General features: G+C 54.6%; 9 protein-coding genes across 9 annotated transcripts; 5 read left to right on the top strand and 4 right to left on the bottom strand.

Annotated features, from left to right (window-relative positions):
- Positions 1 to 15: 15 nt before the first annotated feature.
- On the bottom strand, positions 16 to 2,523 carry LTR77_006625 (uncharacterized protein; the record flags this gene model as incomplete). The annotated part of the gene is made up of 3 exons (XM_064803866.1): positions 16 to 1,302; positions 1,352 to 2,308; positions 2,359 to 2,523. 3 exons carry the CDS (start codon positions 2,521 to 2,523, stop codon positions 16 to 18), a joined length of 2,409 nt encoding a protein of 802 aa, XP_064657667.1.
- Positions 2,524 to 3,048: 525 nt separating this feature from the next.
- On the bottom strand, positions 3,049 to 3,653 carry GIM5 (subunit of tubulin prefoldin; the record flags this gene model as incomplete). Its single annotated transcript, XM_064803865.1, has 3 exons — positions 3,049 to 3,332; positions 3,413 to 3,577; positions 3,626 to 3,653. The coding sequence occupies 3 exons, from the start codon at positions 3,651 to 3,653 to the stop codon at positions 3,049 to 3,051; spliced, it is 477 nt and encodes a 158-aa protein (XP_064657666.1).
- A 1,474-nt stretch (positions 3,654 to 5,127) lies between these two features.
- Positions 5,128 to 5,949, top strand: GCN4 (General control protein; the record flags this gene model as incomplete). The annotated part of the gene is made up of 2 exons (XM_064803864.1): positions 5,128 to 5,140; positions 5,198 to 5,949. 2 exons carry the CDS (start codon positions 5,128 to 5,130, stop codon positions 5,947 to 5,949), a joined length of 765 nt encoding a protein of 254 aa, XP_064657665.1.
- A 779-nt stretch (positions 5,950 to 6,728) lies between these two features.
- On the top strand, positions 6,729 to 7,918 carry LTR77_006622 (uncharacterized protein; the record flags this gene model as incomplete). The annotated part of the gene is made up of 4 exons (XM_064803863.1): positions 6,729 to 6,872; positions 6,920 to 7,064; positions 7,117 to 7,281; positions 7,338 to 7,918. 4 exons carry the CDS (start codon positions 6,729 to 6,731, stop codon positions 7,916 to 7,918), a joined length of 1,035 nt encoding a protein of 344 aa, XP_064657664.1.
- Positions 7,919 to 7,967: 49 nt separating this feature from the next.
- MON2 (Endocytosis and vacuole integrity protein) lies at positions 7,968 to 13,097 on the bottom strand (the record flags this gene model as incomplete). The annotated part of the gene is made up of 2 exons (XM_064803862.1): positions 7,968 to 12,901; positions 12,953 to 13,097. The coding sequence occupies 2 exons, from the start codon at positions 13,095 to 13,097 to the stop codon at positions 7,968 to 7,970; spliced, it is 5,079 nt and encodes a 1,692-aa protein (XP_064657663.1).
- A 447-nt stretch (positions 13,098 to 13,544) lies between these two features.
- Positions 13,545 to 16,023, top strand: LTR77_006620 (uncharacterized protein; the record flags this gene model as incomplete). Its single annotated transcript, XM_064803861.1, has 2 exons — positions 13,545 to 15,850; positions 15,903 to 16,023. The coding sequence occupies 2 exons, from the start codon at positions 13,545 to 13,547 to the stop codon at positions 16,021 to 16,023; spliced, it is 2,427 nt and encodes an 808-aa protein (XP_064657662.1).
- A 396-nt stretch (positions 16,024 to 16,419) lies between these two features.
- LTR77_006619 (uncharacterized protein) lies at positions 16,420 to 17,566 on the top strand (the record flags this gene model as incomplete). Its single annotated transcript, XM_064803860.1, has 5 exons — positions 16,420 to 16,488; positions 16,638 to 16,754; positions 16,818 to 17,178; positions 17,252 to 17,418; positions 17,468 to 17,566. 5 exons carry the CDS (start codon positions 16,420 to 16,422, stop codon positions 17,564 to 17,566), a joined length of 813 nt encoding a protein of 270 aa, XP_064657661.1.
- A 436-nt stretch (positions 17,567 to 18,002) lies between these two features.
- On the top strand, positions 18,003 to 19,262 carry PGK1 (phosphoglycerate kinase; the record flags this gene model as incomplete). The annotated part of the gene is made up of 1 exon (XM_064803859.1): positions 18,003 to 19,262. The coding sequence occupies one exon, from the start codon at positions 18,003 to 18,005 to the stop codon at positions 19,260 to 19,262; it is 1,260 nt and encodes a 419-aa protein (XP_064657660.1).
- A 245-nt stretch (positions 19,263 to 19,507) lies between these two features.
- Positions 19,508 to 19,911, bottom strand: SEM1 (26S proteasome complex subunit; the record flags this gene model as incomplete). Its single annotated transcript, XM_064803858.1, has 3 exons — positions 19,508 to 19,544; positions 19,597 to 19,714; positions 19,770 to 19,911. 3 exons carry the CDS (start codon positions 19,909 to 19,911, stop codon positions 19,508 to 19,510), a joined length of 297 nt encoding a protein of 98 aa, XP_064657659.1.
- Positions 19,912 to 19,919: the final 8 nt, after the last annotated feature.

The raw sequence follows: 19,919 nt of genomic DNA, 5'->3' as shown, positions 1-19,919 counted from the left end.
TACAGGGGTTTGGGCTCAGAAGAGCTCCTTCAAGATATTCGACAACCCTTCGTCTCCGCCAAAGAGTGCCGTCAGATTGTCCATGCCATCTGCTGTCCCGCCCTCACCTGTCCCCGAGAACGATCCCGCTGAGCCCCCGTTCGCATTGCCATTGTCGAGCGCATGATAGCCACCGGCTGCCTCAAACAAGCTGGTCAAATCGTTTGCCATGTGCTCGGGGCTGCTGCTGGCGCCAGTGGCTCCAGAGGACCACAGCTGTGCATTGCCGCTGTTGCTTCTTGTCTGGTATAAGGCCAACTCGTCAACATTATGCCCTGCTAGGCCGGCCATAGCCACTGCGGCTGAGCGATTGGGGTCGAGCTCATGTTTGGGCGGATCATGACTAGAGCTGTCGTTCCCGCCGGAGGCGAGACCGAGCTTTGGACCAAGGTCTTTGAGCACACGAACAGTCTTCCACAGCCGTTTGGAAACCCAGCTGTTCTTGCTGAAGCCGCGGACAAGATCAAGGGCCATATAAAACTCCTCGCGCACATTCTCAGCGAATTCCGCGGGAGTGTGGGCAACCGCCAGGAAAAGCACAGCGAGCGCGGATGTCAAAAATGCGTTGAAGAGAACCTGATGGGTGCGGTAGAGGTCCGTGGTCTGATTGATGTGTGTCAGAACACGAATTGTATCCTTCGCAACGTCCACAACCGTCTGCGCTTGCTCCCGGTATTGCATGATGGACGTTGCCGAGTGCAGCACCTGGCGGTAGATGAGTATGCGCATTTGGTTGGCTCTGATGTACAGCAGCACCCGGAGGCGACCGGCAGCTCTCGAAGGCGGTGGTTCGATCGGTGTACTCAGGCGACCTGCTCGGGACGGGTGCTCGAAGCGTAGGTGCAAGGGGATGTTGCGGTGCCATTGAATCACCTGGTAGTCGAGATAGCCCATCTCTTCTGTGTCGACTGGACCACCAGAGCCAGGAGATTTCGCTGCCGCCACGGTCCTCCAGACTTTGGCGCCGATGGCGCTGTACTGAATCATAGCGCTCAGGTATGGGGAGCGGTCATCTGGCTTCGGGAGTAGCGGGTCAATGTCCTGGTCTTGCAAAGCAAATGGCATTCCTGTGCCGAAGCTCCATCTTCGATCCAGAACATAGATAGCCCAGAAGAGTAGACCAGTTTCCGAGCGCTCTGATTCGTCAGTCATGGCCTCGTATGTCTCTCGCCGGTGGAGACCCAGCTCTATGCAGAGACGTGCTGTCATGCCAGTGATGCGCCATGCGGTCCCTTCGTTGTCTATTTGGAACTCGTACATCGCCTTAAACTCTATTAGCCCTGACGCAGCCTAAAGAATAAGGAATACATACCGTCAGAACAAGCAGTCTTATCCCCTTGATACCAACATTTCCCAACAGAAGGGTTTCTATGGCCGGATGGACGTAGTCGAAGATTCTTTGCCCAAGCTCGCTCTTTCCAGAACCCTCTGCGGTCAACGCTGTGGCTAATATCAGCTTGAGTATGTTGGTGTCTTCGTCGTCAATCGCATCGGCGCCAGGAAATCCTTGTTGCATCAATCCGGTGCGATGCGCAGCCTCCATGAAGCGGTACAGATGCTGGGTATGCGCGATAACCTTGTCCATGTCCAGCACAGGATACATGATACCCATCTCGTCTTCCCATACTCTGCATAACCTTAAGGCTTCTTCTCGAGAGACAGCCCATATTGGATCCTTCGTGGAATGCATTTGGTGAGAGTACTGCATCCGGTCCCTATCTCTCGCCGTCGCAGACTGTTCTGGTGATGCTTCCCGTGTAGCATTGCCTGCCTCTCCGCTCCCATTTTCTGCGAGATCATTGTGGCTTGTTATACCCATAGTCTGTAAGCTATTTCTCGCGACGCCGAAGTTGAAGTCGTTGCTAGTCGGGCCACGGAAAGTCGGCTGACTGTTTTGCGAATGGCTCTTGTGCAGGCCGATGCTCGGCGACATGTTCGCCAGCGGTGCGCCAGGAGACGCCTGCGACGCTGTAAACGAAGGTCGATGGGGCCTGAACGGAGATTGCAGCGAAGGGTCGATGGCGGACGAAGACTGCGCATGCTGTAACGTTGGTCCGCCGATGCTGATCTGGCCGCGCAGCGTAGTCATGTCTTGATAGAGGCTGTTCACCTGCTCCTGCAACGAGGCGATATGCGCTGACATCTCCTTGAACTCCTGTGAGTCCTTAAAGCCATTGCAGCAGTTGGGCGTATACACGCAGTCGAGGGAGAGGTTGCCGCAGCGCTGACATGGTGTCTGTCCATTACACTTGATCTTGCGTCGCTTGCACTGTCGCGTCTGTCAGCAGTAGCCCTCGCACTCATGATCACGTCTCGTACTTCGTTGCACGCGATGGAAATGTATCGGTTGCGCTTCGCTCTTTGCTGCTGACCTCCATCCTCGGCTTTCCTCTTGTTGCTGTTGTTGTTGTGCTGGCCGGGCGACAGGCCATCGTCGTTGATCTCGTTGTTCGCCAGCGACGCTATCTGCGCGATGCTCTCCATTGAGCGTACTATTGATGTGCTGTTTTGAGGAAGTGCGGTCTGGTTCCGCTGACGAGGAGAAGGGGTCTTCGGAGTGGAGATGTGGGTGCGGGGAAAGGATCGCGGGGAGCACGTGGTTGTATGGGATGAGATCATGAGATAGGGCAGAATCGGACGAACAGAGGTTATGGTGCGAAGTCAAGGGAGTATAATGCAGCAAAACTGCGCTCTATGGTTCTGACAAGGGGCACGTATCTGCTGCCATGATTTTCACGATTCGGTTAGGGCCAGTCATCCTTTGAGGATGCGCCGCCGCCGCTAAACCACTCTCATCCCGTGTGCGGTGCGTTTCGTGCGTTCCAAGCCATTACGGGCTGTCCACCACAATGCCACGGTGTATGAGCTTTCCCTCTGCGCTCTGATCACACTCCCTCCTTGCTGGTCAGCCAGACGTGGTCCCTCGGTAGTTTGCCGGTAGGCCAGGTCAGGAGACGTCGTAGATGCGCCGTATCCACACAATCTCTCCCTGTCCATGAGGCTGTAATCTCATTTCGTTCCCTCACCAGATGGACCGCCTTGCTGGGAGAGCATCTTCTGCCTCAACACTTCTTCCACCATCCTGAGATTGTTTGCCTTGCCATTGACGATATTCTCCAAGTCCTTGACATTCGACCCTAGCTCCTCGACTTTTGCATCGTAAAACTTCTGCGCATCGGCCGTCGACTTCTCCACGTAGAAGCCCGTTCCGACGTCTACTAGCACATGCTCAGTATCCGCGAGTTTGCCTGGTACGTAGAGTGACGACGTCAAGGGAACGAGGATCGGTTTGCCTGTAGCCACGAGGTTAGCCGCGCGTGTTCATGTACTGAGCTCGGCACAAACCGCCGCTCGTTTCTCTCAGGTCACAAACCTTTTGTGCTCTCGGCGACGCCACTCTTGATGTTTGCCAGGCACTCCTTGAACTTTTGCTGGGCCCGCTTGAGATTATGGTAGGAGTTCGAAAGATGCTGCACTTCCTCATCTAGCTGTTTCTTCACCTGGGATAGCTGCTGCGCAGACAGGCTGGCCAGATCGACTGCATGAGATTAGTATACGCACTGTCGACGAGTCTGAAAGATCTTACTCTGCTGCCCTTGTCCTGCCCCAGCCATAGTTGTAACATTGCATTCACTTGGTCAAGCTTGCGAACATGTCTCCAGAAAAGCGCCTATATCAGCTAGTGGCCCGATGCAGTTAGCGTGCGGGCTGTTGCCTTAGGTTTCTAGCGACTTTTGCACGTGATAGCGACACTCGATCAACTCTGATTCCACATGAATGCTCATCACATGTCCATCGATCAGCAGCTATGGTGGATGGTTGAACTGTCTACAAGATACGTGGCATATCCCAGCCCTGGCATAGAGCGAATTGATTGATATACGTTGCAACAGCCACAGCTCCGAGCGTCCTGCAGTAACCCATCAAACCCATACAATCGGTCGATTTGATTCACATCCGGCATGCCCCGTCCTTTGGACCCCAAACCTCGAGGAACGGCGGCGGGTCGCGAGGTCGTTCCGCAGGCACCCAAGGCGCCCTCTCGGTGCTGCTGACCTTTCGTAGGGCGCGTTCGTGTTGCAGGAGGGGCTTAGCAGGCGTAAAGTGGGCCGGCGTCTGCAGGTGCGGCGTCCGGAATTGGATCCTCGGCGACGCTCGCCTGCCCCCAGGATGTGATCCGAGTCTCGTGGACAGATTGCGGTTGCTTGTCGCTCGAGAGTCATACAACTTCGAGCACAAACTGCAAACACAGAAGGAGGCCATATAAGAAGAAGGCGTCGATTAACAAGAGAAGGATATTTGAACATCCCCTTCAGTCAAGGCTAAAGTTCCTCGGACCCGATTCCCACAGAACACAGAACAACCAAGCTTTGCGCCTCCGGTGAGGGCTTCCCGCCCAATCAAAACACATCTCTTGGTCTCGGAGAATCTCTTAGCGTGCAGGTGTGCCAGATTGAGGTGTGAGTCACCGCGCACACTGAGGCAGAGACATTCTTAACTCAGCTGATCCCCCACGAAATTGCTCTTCCCTTCATCCCCACCACACCACACACAACCACATCACAATATAGAGACAGACACATGATGGCTGCCTCTATCTAGCTCACGTCGCCCGCCATATCTCGACCACAGTTAACCGCTCTCAACCACCTTCACAAGGAGTCTTCGGACATCCGCCGTCCTCGAGACCTTCGCCCCGCGACCTACTCCCCGCCGTCCACAACGGCTTCCACGCAGCAGACATGGCTTCCACCACCAGCATCTGCAGGCCCAACGCCGCCACAACCCGTGTTCACGCAAGACTTCGAGCTCTTCCAACAGTCGACCCCCTCGGCTCCTCCCCCCCGTCGGGCTCCCTCGCTCGATTCGACGCTGCAGCCTTCGTTTAAGACGACCAACAGCCCAGCAGGCTACCATCCTGCGACTGTGAATCCCAACTCATTTCAAACGATCAACTCAACTCAGCGACAAATCCAGCGGTCGACTCGACCACCAGTTCCACTCTTCCACTCCAACTCAACCGGTAATCTCGCGAACCAAAACACCGCTCAGTATCACATCCAGCAGTCAGATTTAGCAAACTTCGACATGGGAGGCGGAGGTGAATATCTATGCCACGCCGCGTCATTGCAAGTTCTCCGACTAACAAACAACTCAGAAGTCAACGTCGCCTACCAAGGCACCTTCAACGATCTTGGAGACGCACAACTCTTCGGCATGAACGACAACGACTTCGAGCAGCTCATGGCTGCTGGCCCTGGAGCCGACAGCTTCACCGCCGTTAACAACGGTTATACCGACGGAGTCACCGTGTCCCCAAGCGATGTGTTTAACAACAACGACTCCTTCCCACCCTCGGCAACCTACACAAACCTGACTACCCCCGGTTCAACCTTACTCGAGACACCCGACGAGCACTATGAGACTTCTCCCATGTTTTCCGACAACCTTGGCCTCGACTCTCAAGGCTCTGCCTGGTACTCACTCTTCCCCGATGAGGTAGCAGGCGGCACCACTCCGGCACCACAAATGGCACGAACCACTTCTGCATCTTCAGCCAGCCAGATTGTGGTCCACCCGGGCGGAGAAGGCAACAACCGCAAGCGAAGCTCGACAACGGCTCTTTCACCATCCCCAGCAAGCTACAGCCCTGCACTCAGGCACTCGAGCGTTGCTGGTGTGAATGCGCGCAAGCGTGACAAGCCGCTGCCACCCATTGTTGTCGACGAGAGTGACCAGGTCGCTCTCAAGCGAGCCCGAAACACTGCTGCCGCCAGGAAATCACGTGCGAAGAAAGTCAACGAGCGAGACGAGATGGAGTCCAAGATTGCTGCCCTCGAGCAGGAGGTGGAGCACTGGAAGAGACTGGCTTTGGCTCGCCTAGAGACTGACGAGGACGCAGAAGATTAGAGGTCTCTGCTTCTGAAGTCAGCTCTATCGACGACCCAAGACCGACTTGCATGAACGACGATGTGCGGCGTGGCGTGCCTAGCATGCTGGTGGTGGATGTTTCTTTTATGTTCGGATGGATTTCTTATTGCGGCCTTGGCTCGTGGACTCCTACTCGCTTGCGGGTAGATGGTGTCCTGACCATGGCATGTTTTACTCTCTCTACTAACGGCTGATTCTGATGTCTCCTACTCGAATACCTTTGTTGGTGCTTGGGTGGTTTGATGACTCGTTGCCTGGTTCTTGTTAGTTCTTGTCTTGCTGCGTTATGTAATGAGTTTAGGTTACGAAAAGTTTTATCACCACAAGCTTCACTCTCACTCTCACATGGCATTGACCAGTCCATCACCTCCATGATTCGTGACTCCACCGAGGCCGTAGTCCCATCTCTGAGCTGCAAGGCGGCGGAGTGGGGAAGTTGCAGAACTGGAGGCTTCCGTGGCGCTTGATGGCAGAGGTTACGATTAGAACGGCCGGACGCAACCGTACGCACGTGTACCTTCGGTAGAAATGTAGAACAGCATTTTGATGCTGAAACTAAAATCATCTTCCTATGTAATTGTGTGTTGGACTATCTGTTTCTCTTGAACTTCCGCAGCGCTGACCGGGCTCATTTAGACATCTTGAGATATGACTTGACTCCACATCTCCGCAGTCGTGTCGAAGAGAATTGTGCGCCGCCCTCTTAACGGCAGTAAAAAGCCAAATATCATGTAGCGACCATCCGCCAGAGATAAACCATGCTCGAATTGGATCACGAGAATGGGCCGAACCCCAAGTGCTTCTATACGTCTTCCATGCTGCCATCCTTCGTCGACCACAAGCAGATCCCCAGTAAGAAGAAGCCGTTCGCGACCATTGGCGGCCGACCTTTTGTGCATACTGTAAGCCCACTGCATGTCGTCTTCGGCCTGAGCTGACCAAGACGAAGGTGGATCTTCTACTTCCACAAGAAAACGAAGACGCTCTGCTGCAGACTCTCGGAGACGCGCACGGCAGCTTCACATACGCGAAGGTCTACATGAAGCCTAGTGAAGTCGTGACTGGAGATTTCTTCAATCACTACATCAAGACAGGTAGATTGAGCGCCAACAGGCGCACCGTTGGGCATCGCTGACGATGGCACAGGAAACATACTCATGATCTCCGAAGGCCGACCAGGCATTGATCATACATTCTCACTTGTAGAGGGTGTGCTCAGACTTGAGGTGGACAAAGCAACATATGAACGATTGGGGCTGGCAGGAGAGCCGATCCCATGCGCAGGTCGAAAGCATGTGAAGATTCGATATGGTAGGTTGGCTCGCGTTCGCTGTGACTTTAATGTGCTTACACAAGCCTACATGTAGCTATCGAGCTCAATTTGAGACTGCCGGAGATGGTTCGCGGCCACAAGGGCTTTGACAGGATACACTGGGCGTTCAATAACGTTCTTGATCGTTCTGTGACCTGGCTGTTCTACGATCTCAAAGGATCCAACGACGGTGCTGGACCTATGTCCATCCATCAGCCTTCGATGAAGACGGTGCAACCCAAGACAGAGACCTTGCACCAAGTCACAGTTCCCTCCTTCCCACAGACCATCCAACCAGATGACCATGACATTGCTGCGGAGCTGCTGGAATGGCTCACCATGGTCGCTATGGACTCGCCGCGTGTCCGGAGTGAAGACCACCTGGACTCCTACCTGAGCCGCTATCAGGTGCCGGACATCAGCGAGAACGGCGTATCAGGTGGATCAAATCAAGATCTCGTTCGCCTGCGGTGGCACGGTCTGGTACCTTCTTGGAAGGCACAAGAGATCTATCTGGCGGCTCTGAAAGCTTCAGGGGATGGCTGGTTCGCAATGCATGCGTATGCGTTTGACGGCAGTGCATACACCGTTCTCCAGGACAAGCAGCACACTTCGACGTGGGAGTACATGGGTTGACTGCTGGAGGGGAATCAACATTCTGTTTGTTCTTCTCAAAAGGGTCACGCTACTCGTCCAGATTACGGGCTTGTGGCAATGGCGTGATCGACTGAAGCACCGCTTGCAACGGAGTCAGCACTTCATCAGCTCCAGACCACCGATCGCCAGCTGTGCCAACCGCCTTGACCAGCAGAGGATATAGGTAGTGCAGGTGCGCTTTCTTCCCCTGCCTTTGATGGGCCACATTGTCCCCAGCAAGTGCTTCAGGATGAAGCTCGAGCCTTGCAACGGTATCGAAGCAGTACAGTAGCTCTTCCAATTCGGAAAGAGGCTGTGGTCGTCGTCCCCGAAGAGGCTGGTCGGCGATGTAAGCTCTTATTGGGATGGCAAGGCGGAGGATGAGTAGTGGAGCGGCAGCTTGAGCTAGTCTTTTGCTTCCGGGTGAGTCGTCGTTGCTGGTGGATAGCCTGACCAATTCAGAAATGCATTCATAGCACATGTCCTCCCGCCGGGAAGACGGTACTCGCCTCACACGGCCCAGGCGTATCCGATCTAGATCTTGCAACGGCGAGCAGTCCTCACCTGGGATCTCGCCACTCTCCGTGGCATGTATTATCGAAGCATCGAAGAGTGCGCGTGCGAGCAGCGTGCGTACGGTGTCGCGTATTTCCTGAATTCCCAAATTCGGGACGAGTATTCTCTTGATCGACGAGAAGCTCTCAATATCGAACAGCTCGTCCTCGTAGACTTTATCCGGATCCTGGACTTCGTCGATGCCTTTCGCCTTCACGACGCCACTCAATGCGCCGACATACTCTGTCCACAACGAGAGCTTGACGTTTGGCTCCGCATCGGCTTGAGAGCATTGCTCGAGCACTGGAAGAGCCAGCGCCACAGCTGCTGTAGTCGCCTTCCGCCACAGCGGCGTCCCCTTGGTGTTGGCAGCGTAATTGTATTTCTCCTCGATGAGATCGCGCAGGCTATGGATGACAGTAGTGACAACATCGCTTTCCAGCAGTTCCGCATCGGAGATGTTAGACAGGACTAGCTGCTGGAGCCAATCGATCGACTCGCCTGCCAATGCAATGAACGCTGGTCTCTCATTTGCTGGGCCATCACGAGCACCATCATGATGCAGCGTAACGAGTTTCGAAGCCACGATGACCAGCGTGGTTGGGGTGTCAGAGCGGATGCCTTTTAGTAGGTCGAGAGACTTGCTTTGCAGCGGACTAAGGCTGCTGGCGTCTGCACCATATCGCGGACCGTTGGAATGCCGGAGCACCAGGTAGACGTTCTCGACAAAAGTCCTTGTCTGAGAAACACTCATGCCCTGCTCTGTGAGGCGATACAGCTCGATGCCAGCCTCAATGTAGGCGCTGAAACTCTCCTGATTCGAGCCCTTGCTTTCGACTTCGATGTTGGCCGGGTTCCGTTTCAGCCATAGATGGAGAGTGCGATACATCGGTCCAGTCCAAGATTTCGAGTCTACTGATATGTGAGCGAGCACTTGTCTCAGGGCTTGGTATACAGCCGTGTTAAGCAGCAGGCTCTCAAGATCGAGATATGCCTCCATCCGTGCAAGAAATGCTTCCCACAAGCTTGGTAGCTTTGAGATCTGCTCGATCACTCGCAGATGATGCGACACAATGTCTGCAGTACCCGCGATGATAGCACTTGAGACGCTCTCGTCATGCGAGCCCGAAGTCGCCGCTTTTGTTTCATCTTTTGCAGGTGGGTTGTGATATAGAAATGAGTCGTGGAACGCTACCCTCAGGATGATGCTGCGCAAAGTTAGGTCCCAAGTTGACGGCTCCGACTGCTCGCCGTGGTTCTTGAAGATGCTGCAAAGCGTCTGAAACGCAGCTTTGCGGACTTCTCTGTGACCGTCGCCGATGATTTGCTGGAGGCGCAAGAGCAGCAGGAGCCATTGCGCTGGCCTCGATGTTCGCACCATTGTCTGCACTTCTTCCTCGAAGTCATCAGCTTCCTTGACTTCCCTCGCACACCTGGCAAGGTCGTCTTCCGCAATGCCGCTGAGAAGGAAGTCGGAGACGTTCCAGGCCATCGTCACGGTGCTCAGGCAGATGTTGAGATCGTCGGACTGTACTGCAAAGCGGTAGAGTAGCTCAATGAGCGACGGCATCACTGCTCCGGACAGCGCAGAGAGAAAGTCGGAGCAGATTAATTGGGTGGCCGCAAAAGCAGCTTTGCCCAGTTCGACCGAGACGAGCTCTTTCGATACGTTCTCCCAGTCGATATGCGTCTCTTCATCGTCCTGCCTGTCCGGTGGTGTACCACTCCGCTCAAATACACTGGAAATGATGGCAATTGCTCTATTCCAGCCGGCCACTAAGGACTCGCCGCAGCGTTCCAAGATAGCGCGCAAAGCTTCCACGACATGTCCTTGCACATTGATGTCGGTGGCAGTAAGCTCGCCTTCATCGGCGTATATGCCATCTACCAAGCGCAATAAAATGGCGAAGGTCCGTCTCTGGATCGTCTTCTGCGTTATAGCGTCTTCTTCGCTCACTTCGGAGACCATCTCGGCAGCTATTTTGCAAAGCACGTCTGTAGCAGCACGACGAGCCTCCTTGGGGTGGGCGTTTTTGGAGGCAATGGTCACGAGCTCATCCACGAGGATGTTCCAGCCGCTTTCATCTGGTTCGTCTGCCACGAACCGTGCGATGTTCATTGCAGCCAGACTCCCAAGCTTCGGGACAACGAACTTGTAATCTCTTAGCCGCATTTCGCTAAGGCTGCTGATTCCGGTCAAGCCAGAGAATGTGCGTGATTTTGCAGATGGGGTTGGCGGTGGAGACGTCTGGTTGATCCGTGGAGAGGAAGCGATGCTTGGATCTCTGCCATGGAGCAACCGGCAGAATGTGTTCAAAACGTTCAAGAACGCCTCGTTCGGGTAATCAGCTGTACTTTCAAGAAGCCTCGAGGCCGCCGACTCGACCGCATTGATCTCGTTGGTGAAAGCTTGAACGACGTTGGGCGACTCTGATCCTTTTTGCGAAGCAGTGAGACCCTGCCGAACCATTTGTTGTGGGCTAGTTGCGCTCAGCACTGTGTCAGCCTGGCGCAGAGTATCCACTACGACGCCATAGGCGGTGTCGAGCGTTGGCCCAAGAGCAATTGCGAGATTGAGTTCTGCTCTCAGACAAAGTAGATTCCGAGTCGTAAGCATCGGTCGACTGGGCTCTACTGAGCCGCGCCTGTCGCGGTCGATAGATAGGGAAGACGTTTGACTGACGAGTGTGTCCACACTCAGGAGTCCTTTTGGATTGGAAAAAACGCGAGGACTTTCGGTCGACGGCGTCTTGGGTGGATCGGCTGTTGCAGCATTGAGAATATGTGGCGGTACTGCGGCTTTGCCCAGAGTTGTCATCAATGCGTCTCTCGCCGTACTGAGCCTAAGAAGACCGGCGACCTGAGCGAACCGTTGATAAGCCTTGATCAGATTCCGGTAATACTGATCGTCTATTGCAGCGTTCAAGAAAGTAGAAGACGTTGCTAGGACGGCGGGCCAACACGAATCCACAAATCCATGGACAGCTTGCACTCGTGTGGCAGTGCGGCCTTTGTGATCTAGTGGATTGATTGGGGCGGCTCGTTTACGATATGAATGCGAGCGACTCCTCCCAGATGGCCGTGCACCGTTGGATTGATCTCCGTTTGCTGTGAGCTCCGGCTGAGACTCTGTCCGAGACTTCTCGTGCTGAACCGTCAGTGGCAAAGTCGTCTTTGCCAGACCGTCTGACAGGCTATTGAGGCACTCGAGAACAAGCGCGTAGATATAGGTCTCTGGCACAGTGGGTGCGTCGGTCTTGTCGAGCTGTTCCAGACATGGAGAGCGAGGCAGGCTCCACTTCGAACTGATTCCGGCCACGTTGGTTTCTGCAACTCCAAGTGCAGAGCTGATCATGCCGGCAACGCCTCCTGCAGCTTCTAGAGACGGCGTCTCCGGGGTCGTGTCTCTGGCAGACATCGGCCCTACTGGGATAGTTGACTGCTGTCCGAGACCTATTATGGAAGGCTTCTCTGATGATAGCCGGACGAACACAGACATCAAATCTTGCACGATCGGCTTACCACCGTCAGTTATGTCGTACAAAGCGTATGCATCGACCACGCGGACTCCGTCGGCGAAGAAGTTGCGCAAGATCTCCATGACCGTTGCCCGTTTCCACATGGGAGCTGCGTCAGGGTCCAGTGTATGTATTAGCAGCCCCAGAGCTACTTCGCACTCCGCAGAAAACTGAGAAATGTGGCGACTGATGATTGAGTCCAATAGCCTGAGCGAGCGTAAGGTGAGTTGGTAGCTCAACTTCTCCGACAGCGCTCGCGTAACAAAGGGTAGCACGTTTGATCTGATAGTACTGCGAAACTCTTCATGAGTCGCAAACAAGGTAGGATTCGCATTCATGCATGACCAAATGAGCTCAAGGCTGGACTCTTCGGAGAGCGATTCAAACTGTACGAACTTCGTCCTTCTGTTCTCAGCGGCCAGCGCGAGATCACGGAAGACTCGGTAAGCATCGAATGCAGCTGGCCGGAGCTTGAGAGGACCGTCTTGGCCAGGGACCTCATTTTGTGCCGGGACATTGTTGGCGCGCGCGTCCTCAGTTACGACTTTCTCAAATACAGACGTGACCAGCTGCTGGAGGGTGGCAGCTGCTACTCCACTAACTGTTTGTGCCTTCGCACTCTGCAGAGATGAGCATACTTCAAGGGCCCCACTCAGCAGATCACCCTTCAAATCTTCAGCGTAGTTTTGTAGCAAAGATGGCAAAGCTTGCAGGATCTTCAACTGGCTCTCCAGACCAAGGTCGGTGCAAGCATTGAAGGCCTCCAGAGTCTCCTGGAGTTTCGAACGGGGTAGACCTCGAGATACGACCAGGCGTTGAAGACATGTCAAGCCGCTGCCAGCAAATCTGGCATTTCGTGTGGCACATGCGAGGAGAAAAGGCTCAATGAATGAAGAGCGTCGGCTCAAGTCTTGAACAGATTAGTTGAAACCACTCATAGAGGACACATAGGCATAAATACCTGCCGCAAGTTGCTGCTCTGAAGTCGCCGGAAGGCTTTTGAGATCTTGCAGAGACTTTTCTGCTGCGGTACGGAGCTCCTGATTCTTTCTCTTCGCCTCTGATATCAAGTTGGCGAGCTCGTTGGCAAGGACGGTGGAGGTCATCTTGAAATCTTGCAGCTGGCCAGGGTCTTTGAGGGATATGGTCGTAAATTCATAGCGGAGGTAGATGATAGTCTTGCAAGAGTCTCACAAGGACTATGTTACATGCATTCCTTGCCACGTCGAGCCACCTGAATGAGGCATGTCATTCGCATTGAGTACAATGAAAAGGGTCGACGGGAGCTGTGCAAGGTGGTCAGATGTAGAGGCACGTGCAAGCTTCAGGCCACGCGAGGATCGTCACAAGCGGCTGCACGCTGCACGTCCCCTACCCTAAGGTAACCTCTTGCTATGCTATGCCCCGGAGTACAACAGTTCGACAAAGCCATACGAGAACCACAACCGGCGCATCTTCAATGCACAAAGCCCAAACTGCGATCTTGACCCCAACAACGGCATGCGGGAGTCATACCACGACCACTTTCCTGAGCAATTGAGAACAAACCTTCTATGTCCGATACGGCCAAGGACCACGAGCAAATCAACACTCATGATGAATTAGCAATAGGAGACGCTGCTGCTCCAATAGAGATAGATGGCCAGGGACAAGGGCCACAGGACTCGGCGCAGGACGAGCTCCAACGTGAGCCCGTGAAGAAGGATGAGGACCCAGCGGAGTCGAAGGAGGTGATGGCTGGCCAGGATGGGGCAGAGGTAACACAGCCAGCGAACGATGAGGAGATAAGGATGATCGAGGGTGGAGATCAGAATACGGAGGCCAGGTCGCCGTCAGCCGAGGACATCGAGAAAGAAGCCAGCGAGCATCTGGCGCGCCGGGCTGCAGAAATGTCTATCGACGGCAAGGACAACACCTCTGACCAGCAAGATCACGGTTCAGCGCTACCTCGAAAGGATGATGAGTTGCCGGCATCTCCTCCAGCGCCTCCCGTGCCAGCGAAAGATATCGCAGAGTCGTCTCAGCCGCAAGAAGCGGAGTACGACGAGAAGCATCCTCCGCCGAATGAAGAGCCATCCAACGATATACCTGAAGCTCCTCAAGGCACAATGGAAGCGACGGGAGCTGAGATCCAGACTATCATGGAGCAGTTTCAAAATGGAACAGGTGGACCTGCATCAGAAGAGATCATGTCACCTATCCTCGAGCGACAGCAGCCTATACTAGTACTCCCGCCACGGACATCAAGCCTAGAGCACAGAGAACAGCATGGCCTGAGCCCGCAGACAACTGGCGGCAGCACAAGAAGTCAGCCGTTCAGCCCGCAGTACTCTGGCAAACCGCCTTCGGTATCAGGAGCCAGCTTGGATCAAGTCAAGTCAGATGACACACAGTCTATTGCTAGTACCAAGACAGGATCAATGTTTCAACCGCCGCCTCCCTCACCGGACCCTGACCCTCCTCTGCCATTCGACTTTCACAGATTCCTGGAGCAATTGCGACACAGAACAGCGGATCCAGTGGCGCGGTTTCTACGGTCATTCTTGACAGAGTTTGGCAAGAAGCAATGGATGGTGCACGAGCAGGTCAAGATCATCTCTGACTTCCTTGAGTTCATCTCGAAGAAGATGGCGCAATGTGAGGTGTGGCGAACGGTGTCAGATGCCGAGTTTGACAACGCCCGAGAGGGCATGGAGAAGTTGGTCATGAACAGACTGTATTCGCAGACTTTCTCGCCTGCGATACCGCCAGTCGCCGGCAGCCCTCGAAAGGCTGGAACCAAAGGCGGCCGATCAGCTGTCGATGCGGCAAATTCACATGGTCCAGGAAGGCGTGGACAGCACCAGGAAGACATCGAGCGTGACGAAGTGATAGCGCTGAAAATGAAACTCTATGGCTGGATAGAGGAGGAACATCTTGAAATCGAGCCCATCAATGAGAAGGGTCGCAAATTCCTGACAATGGCACAGAAGGAGCTTCTCAAGATCAACACGTACCGAGCGCCGCGGGACAAGGTGATCTGTGTTCTCAACGCTTGCAAAGTCATCTTCGGATTTCTCAAAAATTCAAAAGGCGACCAGTCTGCCGATGCATTTGTACCTCTGCTGATATACACCGTGCTGAGAGCCCGGCCAGAACATTTGGTCAGCAACGTCCAGTACATATGGCGCTTCCGCAACCAGGACAAGCTAGGCGGCGAAGCGGGCTACTACATGTCGTCGCTGATGGGAGTGGTGGCGTTCATCGAAGGTATTGACCGCAACACCATCAAGATCTCGCAAGAAGATTTTGACAGGAACGTCGAGCAGGCTGTGAGCGCCATTGCCGAGAAGAACAAGGCAGAGGAATACGAGAAGGAGTCTCATGCGGCTGCTGCACCAACACCACCGCTCCAGCAGCGCTTCAACGAGAAGAGTACTCTCGCCCGGCCGGAGGTGACCCCAAACAACAGCATGGACGCCGAGCGTTCGAGTCCGAGGCGCGATGGGACTCGGGAAAGAAGCCGTCACGCGCACCAAAGCTCGACTGATACTGTCGATGACTTTGACGCCGTGACTGGGCTGTTGCGTACTATTGGAAAGCCACTGAGCAGCATCGGCCGAATCTTCTCTGATGATGGCGGAAACGCACAACAACAGAACCCATCATTACGAGCTGCGAGTACCCCTCTACCCAATTCCGGCTCTCGAGGGACTTCCCCTGCGTACCCTGAGCGACGACCTTCAGCAGATGGCAGATCGCGGGACCGATCTGCTCCCGAGAGGCAACAAGCTGCGGCTGATGCAGCAGCGCGGCAGGCAAGTGCTGAGACCGCCCAGGCGCAGAGAGTACGAGCGCAGGAGTACAAGGTTGTGGTCGAGTGAGTAGACCACTGTTCTCGATAGAGCGACTGTCAGCTAACGAGCCCGTAGGACGTTGCAAAGCATGTTCCCCAACCTCGACAGGGAAGTCATCGAAGACGTGGTGCGAGCGCAGGAAGGGAACGTTGGACGAGCGGTGGATGCATGTCTGGCGCTGAGCACTGGCTCGTGATACCCAAATTGTCATAGACCGTTTGCCACAAGCGATCCGATTAATGTATATAGCCATTCGAACTTTATCAGTCCCGCATGTGTGCTCAGCGAGATCCTATCCAGATCCTCCCGTACCTTAGAGTGCCGTTTCGTCTCGTGTTTCAGCCGCGCCACTGACTCCGAAGATCCCGAGCATCCAGGCATCTCCCCAGCAAGCACATGCGCTCTACCTCACGACACACTCTACCTCCCCACGACCTCCCCCATCCCGATTCACCTCCGAAGCCTCCGTCGCACAACGCTCTCTCGGGGGCCCTCCGCACGTGCCCGCCTGCGCAGAACGTCGCACCTACACCACCGCCCCCGTGTGCGCCCAAACCCTCGAGTCCCGGCTTACCTCTCCTCACTCGCAAAGATGGTGGTCAACGAGACGAGGAGGAGAATGCTACGGCAGCTGAACAGCCGGTACATCTACGGGAAATATGTACGTCCCTCCTGCCATACTCGACGAAGCGCAACGCTGCGGAAGAGCCAGGGCATCATGATTCATGATATCGCCATGCGGATGCGCGAAGTCCATGTCTCCTTTGACAAGTGCTTGGAATCCCATTTGCTGACCCGACTGTTCTGCAGCCGCTTCTCCATGCGATCGTCTTCATCATCCAACTCACGATGGTCACGGTGTTAGTGCGGAAGTTCAACGGCTACTATGCCAACCGGCCGGTCCTTACGACCATGATCACCAACGCCGTACGGCTTTCCATGCTTTTCCTCAGCTGCGGCAGTCGACCTTGCTAACGCACCCTACCACAGGTCCTCGGAGGCATAGCAGACACCGTCGCCCAAACCCTCACAGCACTGCGCATGCGGCAACGGCAGAAAAAGCTCAACCCTGACTACGGCAAGGACGACTTCTTCTCCATTGAGATCAGTGAACTAGACAAAAAGGTGCCATGGCCGGAGGACGACTTCATGACACCGGCGTCGAAGCGAGGGCCGCCGCCGTTCGACTTTGAGCGCTTGACAAGGTTTATGGCATATGGTTTTATGATGGCGCCTGTTCAGCACAAGTGGTTCGGCTTTCTCGAGCACATGCTGCCGATTGGAGGTGGCAAGGCGACGTCGAATGCGTTGAGGAGGGTTGCGTTCGATCAGTTGATCTTTGCGCCGTGCGGTACGTCAACGAAACGAGCTCTTGGGGACGGTCAAGATTTGCAGAACAATCATGCTGACTTGGTTTTCCACAGGTCTTGCATGCTTCTTCACGTTCATGACAGTAGCAGAAGGCGGAGGCAAACGAGCGGTAATGCGCAAGTTCCAGGATGTCTACCTGCCGGCGCTCAAGGCCAATTTTATGGTCTGGCCGTTGGTGCAAATGCTCAACTTCCGCATCATACCTATACAGTTCCAGATTGTGAGTCTTTGCTATTGTCAACCAAGAGATCTAGCTAACAGATACACAGCCCTTTGTCAGCACGATTGGTATTGCATGGACGGCATACCTCTCGATGAGCAATGCCTCCGACGAACCGGTGGTGACGTCGAACGACAACTCGCCCTAACACTCTCATCGCCTTTCTGTGCATACTTGCTTGTGACTCGGGCATTGGGGAGTGGCTCCTGGATGGACAGCGCTGCCTGGCGTATTGGATATTGGGGGACTGCTTTGTCGCATGGTGTCCGGTGTTTGGGCTCACGAGGCGAGACCTACGTGTTGTTCGGGTACTGCAGATTCGAGAGAACGGTACGATACCTTATCAAACCTCAAACGAATAGTATGCATGCGGCAGAAACCGGACGTGTTTTGGCATCGGGGCGGGTTGCCTCGCTTTTCTCTTGCTCTCCCAACAGCACCCCTCCATGCCCCACCAACGTCACTTTGATCGATCTGCTTTTTGTTGCCATTGAGAAAACATTTACTTGTTTCTTCTTCACATTCGACAACTCCCACAACTACATATTCTGTCTCTGCTATACGACACTTCAGACCGCGCCAATATGTCGCTCTCCAACAAGCTCGCGATCACGGACTGCGACCTCAAGGACAAGCGCGTGTTGATCCGAGTCGACTTCAACGTGCCCCTCGACAAGGAGACGAACTCGAAGATCACCAACAACCAACGAATCGTCGGCGCTCTTCCCACAATCAAGTATGCGATCGAACATGGCGCCAAAGCTGTCATCCTCATGTCCCACCTCGGCCGGCCAGACGGCAAGCCCAACTCGAAGTACAGCATGAAGCCCGTCGTTGCAGAGCTTGAGAAGCTGCTCAACAAGAAGGTCACATTCACAGAAGACTGCGTGGGATCAGATGTTGAGAAGACCGTGAACAGCACCTCAAACGGCGGCGTGGTACTTCTCGAGAACCTACGCTTCCACGCTGAAGAAGAGGGTAGCAGCAAAGACAAAGACGGCAACAAGGTCAAGGCCGACAAGGGCGATGTCGAAAAGTTCCGCAAAGGCCTAACGGCACTGGGAGACATCTACATCAATGATGCGTTCGGCACCGCACATCGCGCGCACAGCAGTATGGTCGGCGTGGATCTGCCACAGAAAGCCTCCGGTTTCCTGGTGAAGAAGGAGCTCGAGTACTTCGCAAAGGCTCTCGAGAATCCACAGCGACCTTTCCTTGCCATCCTTGGTGGCGCAAAGGTGTCGGACAAGATTCAGCTGATTGAGAATATGCTGGACAAGGTCAACTCGTTGATCATCTGCGGGGGTATGGCGTTCACGTTCAAGAAGACGCTGGATGGGATGAAGATCGGAAACTCTCTCTTCGACGAGGCCGGCAGTCAAAAGGTCAAGGAGCTGACGGAGAAGGCGAAGAAGAACAACGTCAAGATCACGCTTCCGGTCGACTACGTGACTGGGGACAAATTCGGCGCAGACGCCAACACTGGGTATGCGGAGGACAAGGACGGCATCCAGGACGGGTGGATGGGTCTTGATTGCGGTGAGAAGAGCATCAAGCTGTTCAAGGAGACGATCAACGAGGCGAAGACGATTCTGTGGAACGGGCCGCCAGGAGTGTTCGAGATGGAAAAGTTCGAAAAGGGCACGAGGGCAACGATGGATGCTGCGGTCGAGGCTGCGCAGAATGGCAAGATTGTGATCATTGGTGGCGGCGACACCGCGACGGTAGCAGCGCAGTATGGTGTAGAGGACAAGCTGAGCCATGTGTCGACCGGTGGTGGTGCGTCGCTCGAGCTGCTCGAAGGCAAGGACCTGCCCGGTGTGTCGGCGCTGTCGAGTAAGTAGATGCATTTGCGGACAGCGAGGCTAGGCGATCGGGTCTGATGGCTTCTTCGAAGACCGTGGATCGCGGCTCTAGATTCTATTCTGGCTCTTATGGCATGACGAATACACGACAGCCTTGCTCCTCTTCATTGCCGTATCCTCGCCCTGTTCGTTCATCTTGGCTCCCGTTATGATCTCCACGTCCTCGCGCCTGACGCCATCGCTTATGCTGGTTGATATCGAAACGTAGTGAGTGCCTGATGCCCTCATTTCCTCTGCCCTTCCATCTTCTTCAGCTCCTCCCTGTAACAAGTCAGCAATGTATTGCCATCGCTGCATAGCCACTCATCCATACTTCAGCTGCACAGAAAAGTCGTCTGTGGTATCATCATCGTCCCAGCTCTCCTCCCACAGATGTGTTGTTGTGCTCGTCCCGCTCTGCTGTGCGCCTGTCTCCTCTTCCTTTGCCCAGTCTATCAGGCTAGTTAGCCAATATCTCCCGCCGGGGTCAGATGCGTGATTCGGTACCTTCAACGGGGAAGTCTTCGAACTCATCATCCTCTTCCAGTTGCGCGGCATTCTTCTGGGGTTGGAGAGGCTTGCTGTCGTCTTTGGAGTCGGAGACTACCGCTTTGCGGGTGTCTTGCTGGCCTGTCGATGCGCCGGACATTTTGATGG

Source organism: Saxophila tyrrhenica (genome assembly GCF_035928015.1).
Source record: "Saxophila tyrrhenica strain CCFEE 5935 chromosome Unknown scaffold_10, whole genome shotgun sequence".
Lineage (NCBI taxonomy): Eukaryota > Fungi > Ascomycota > Dothideomycetes > Mycosphaerellales > Extremaceae > Saxophila > Saxophila tyrrhenica.
The sequence above is the reverse complement of the archived record's forward strand: the minus strand, read 5'-3'. Positions and strand labels throughout refer to the sequence as shown.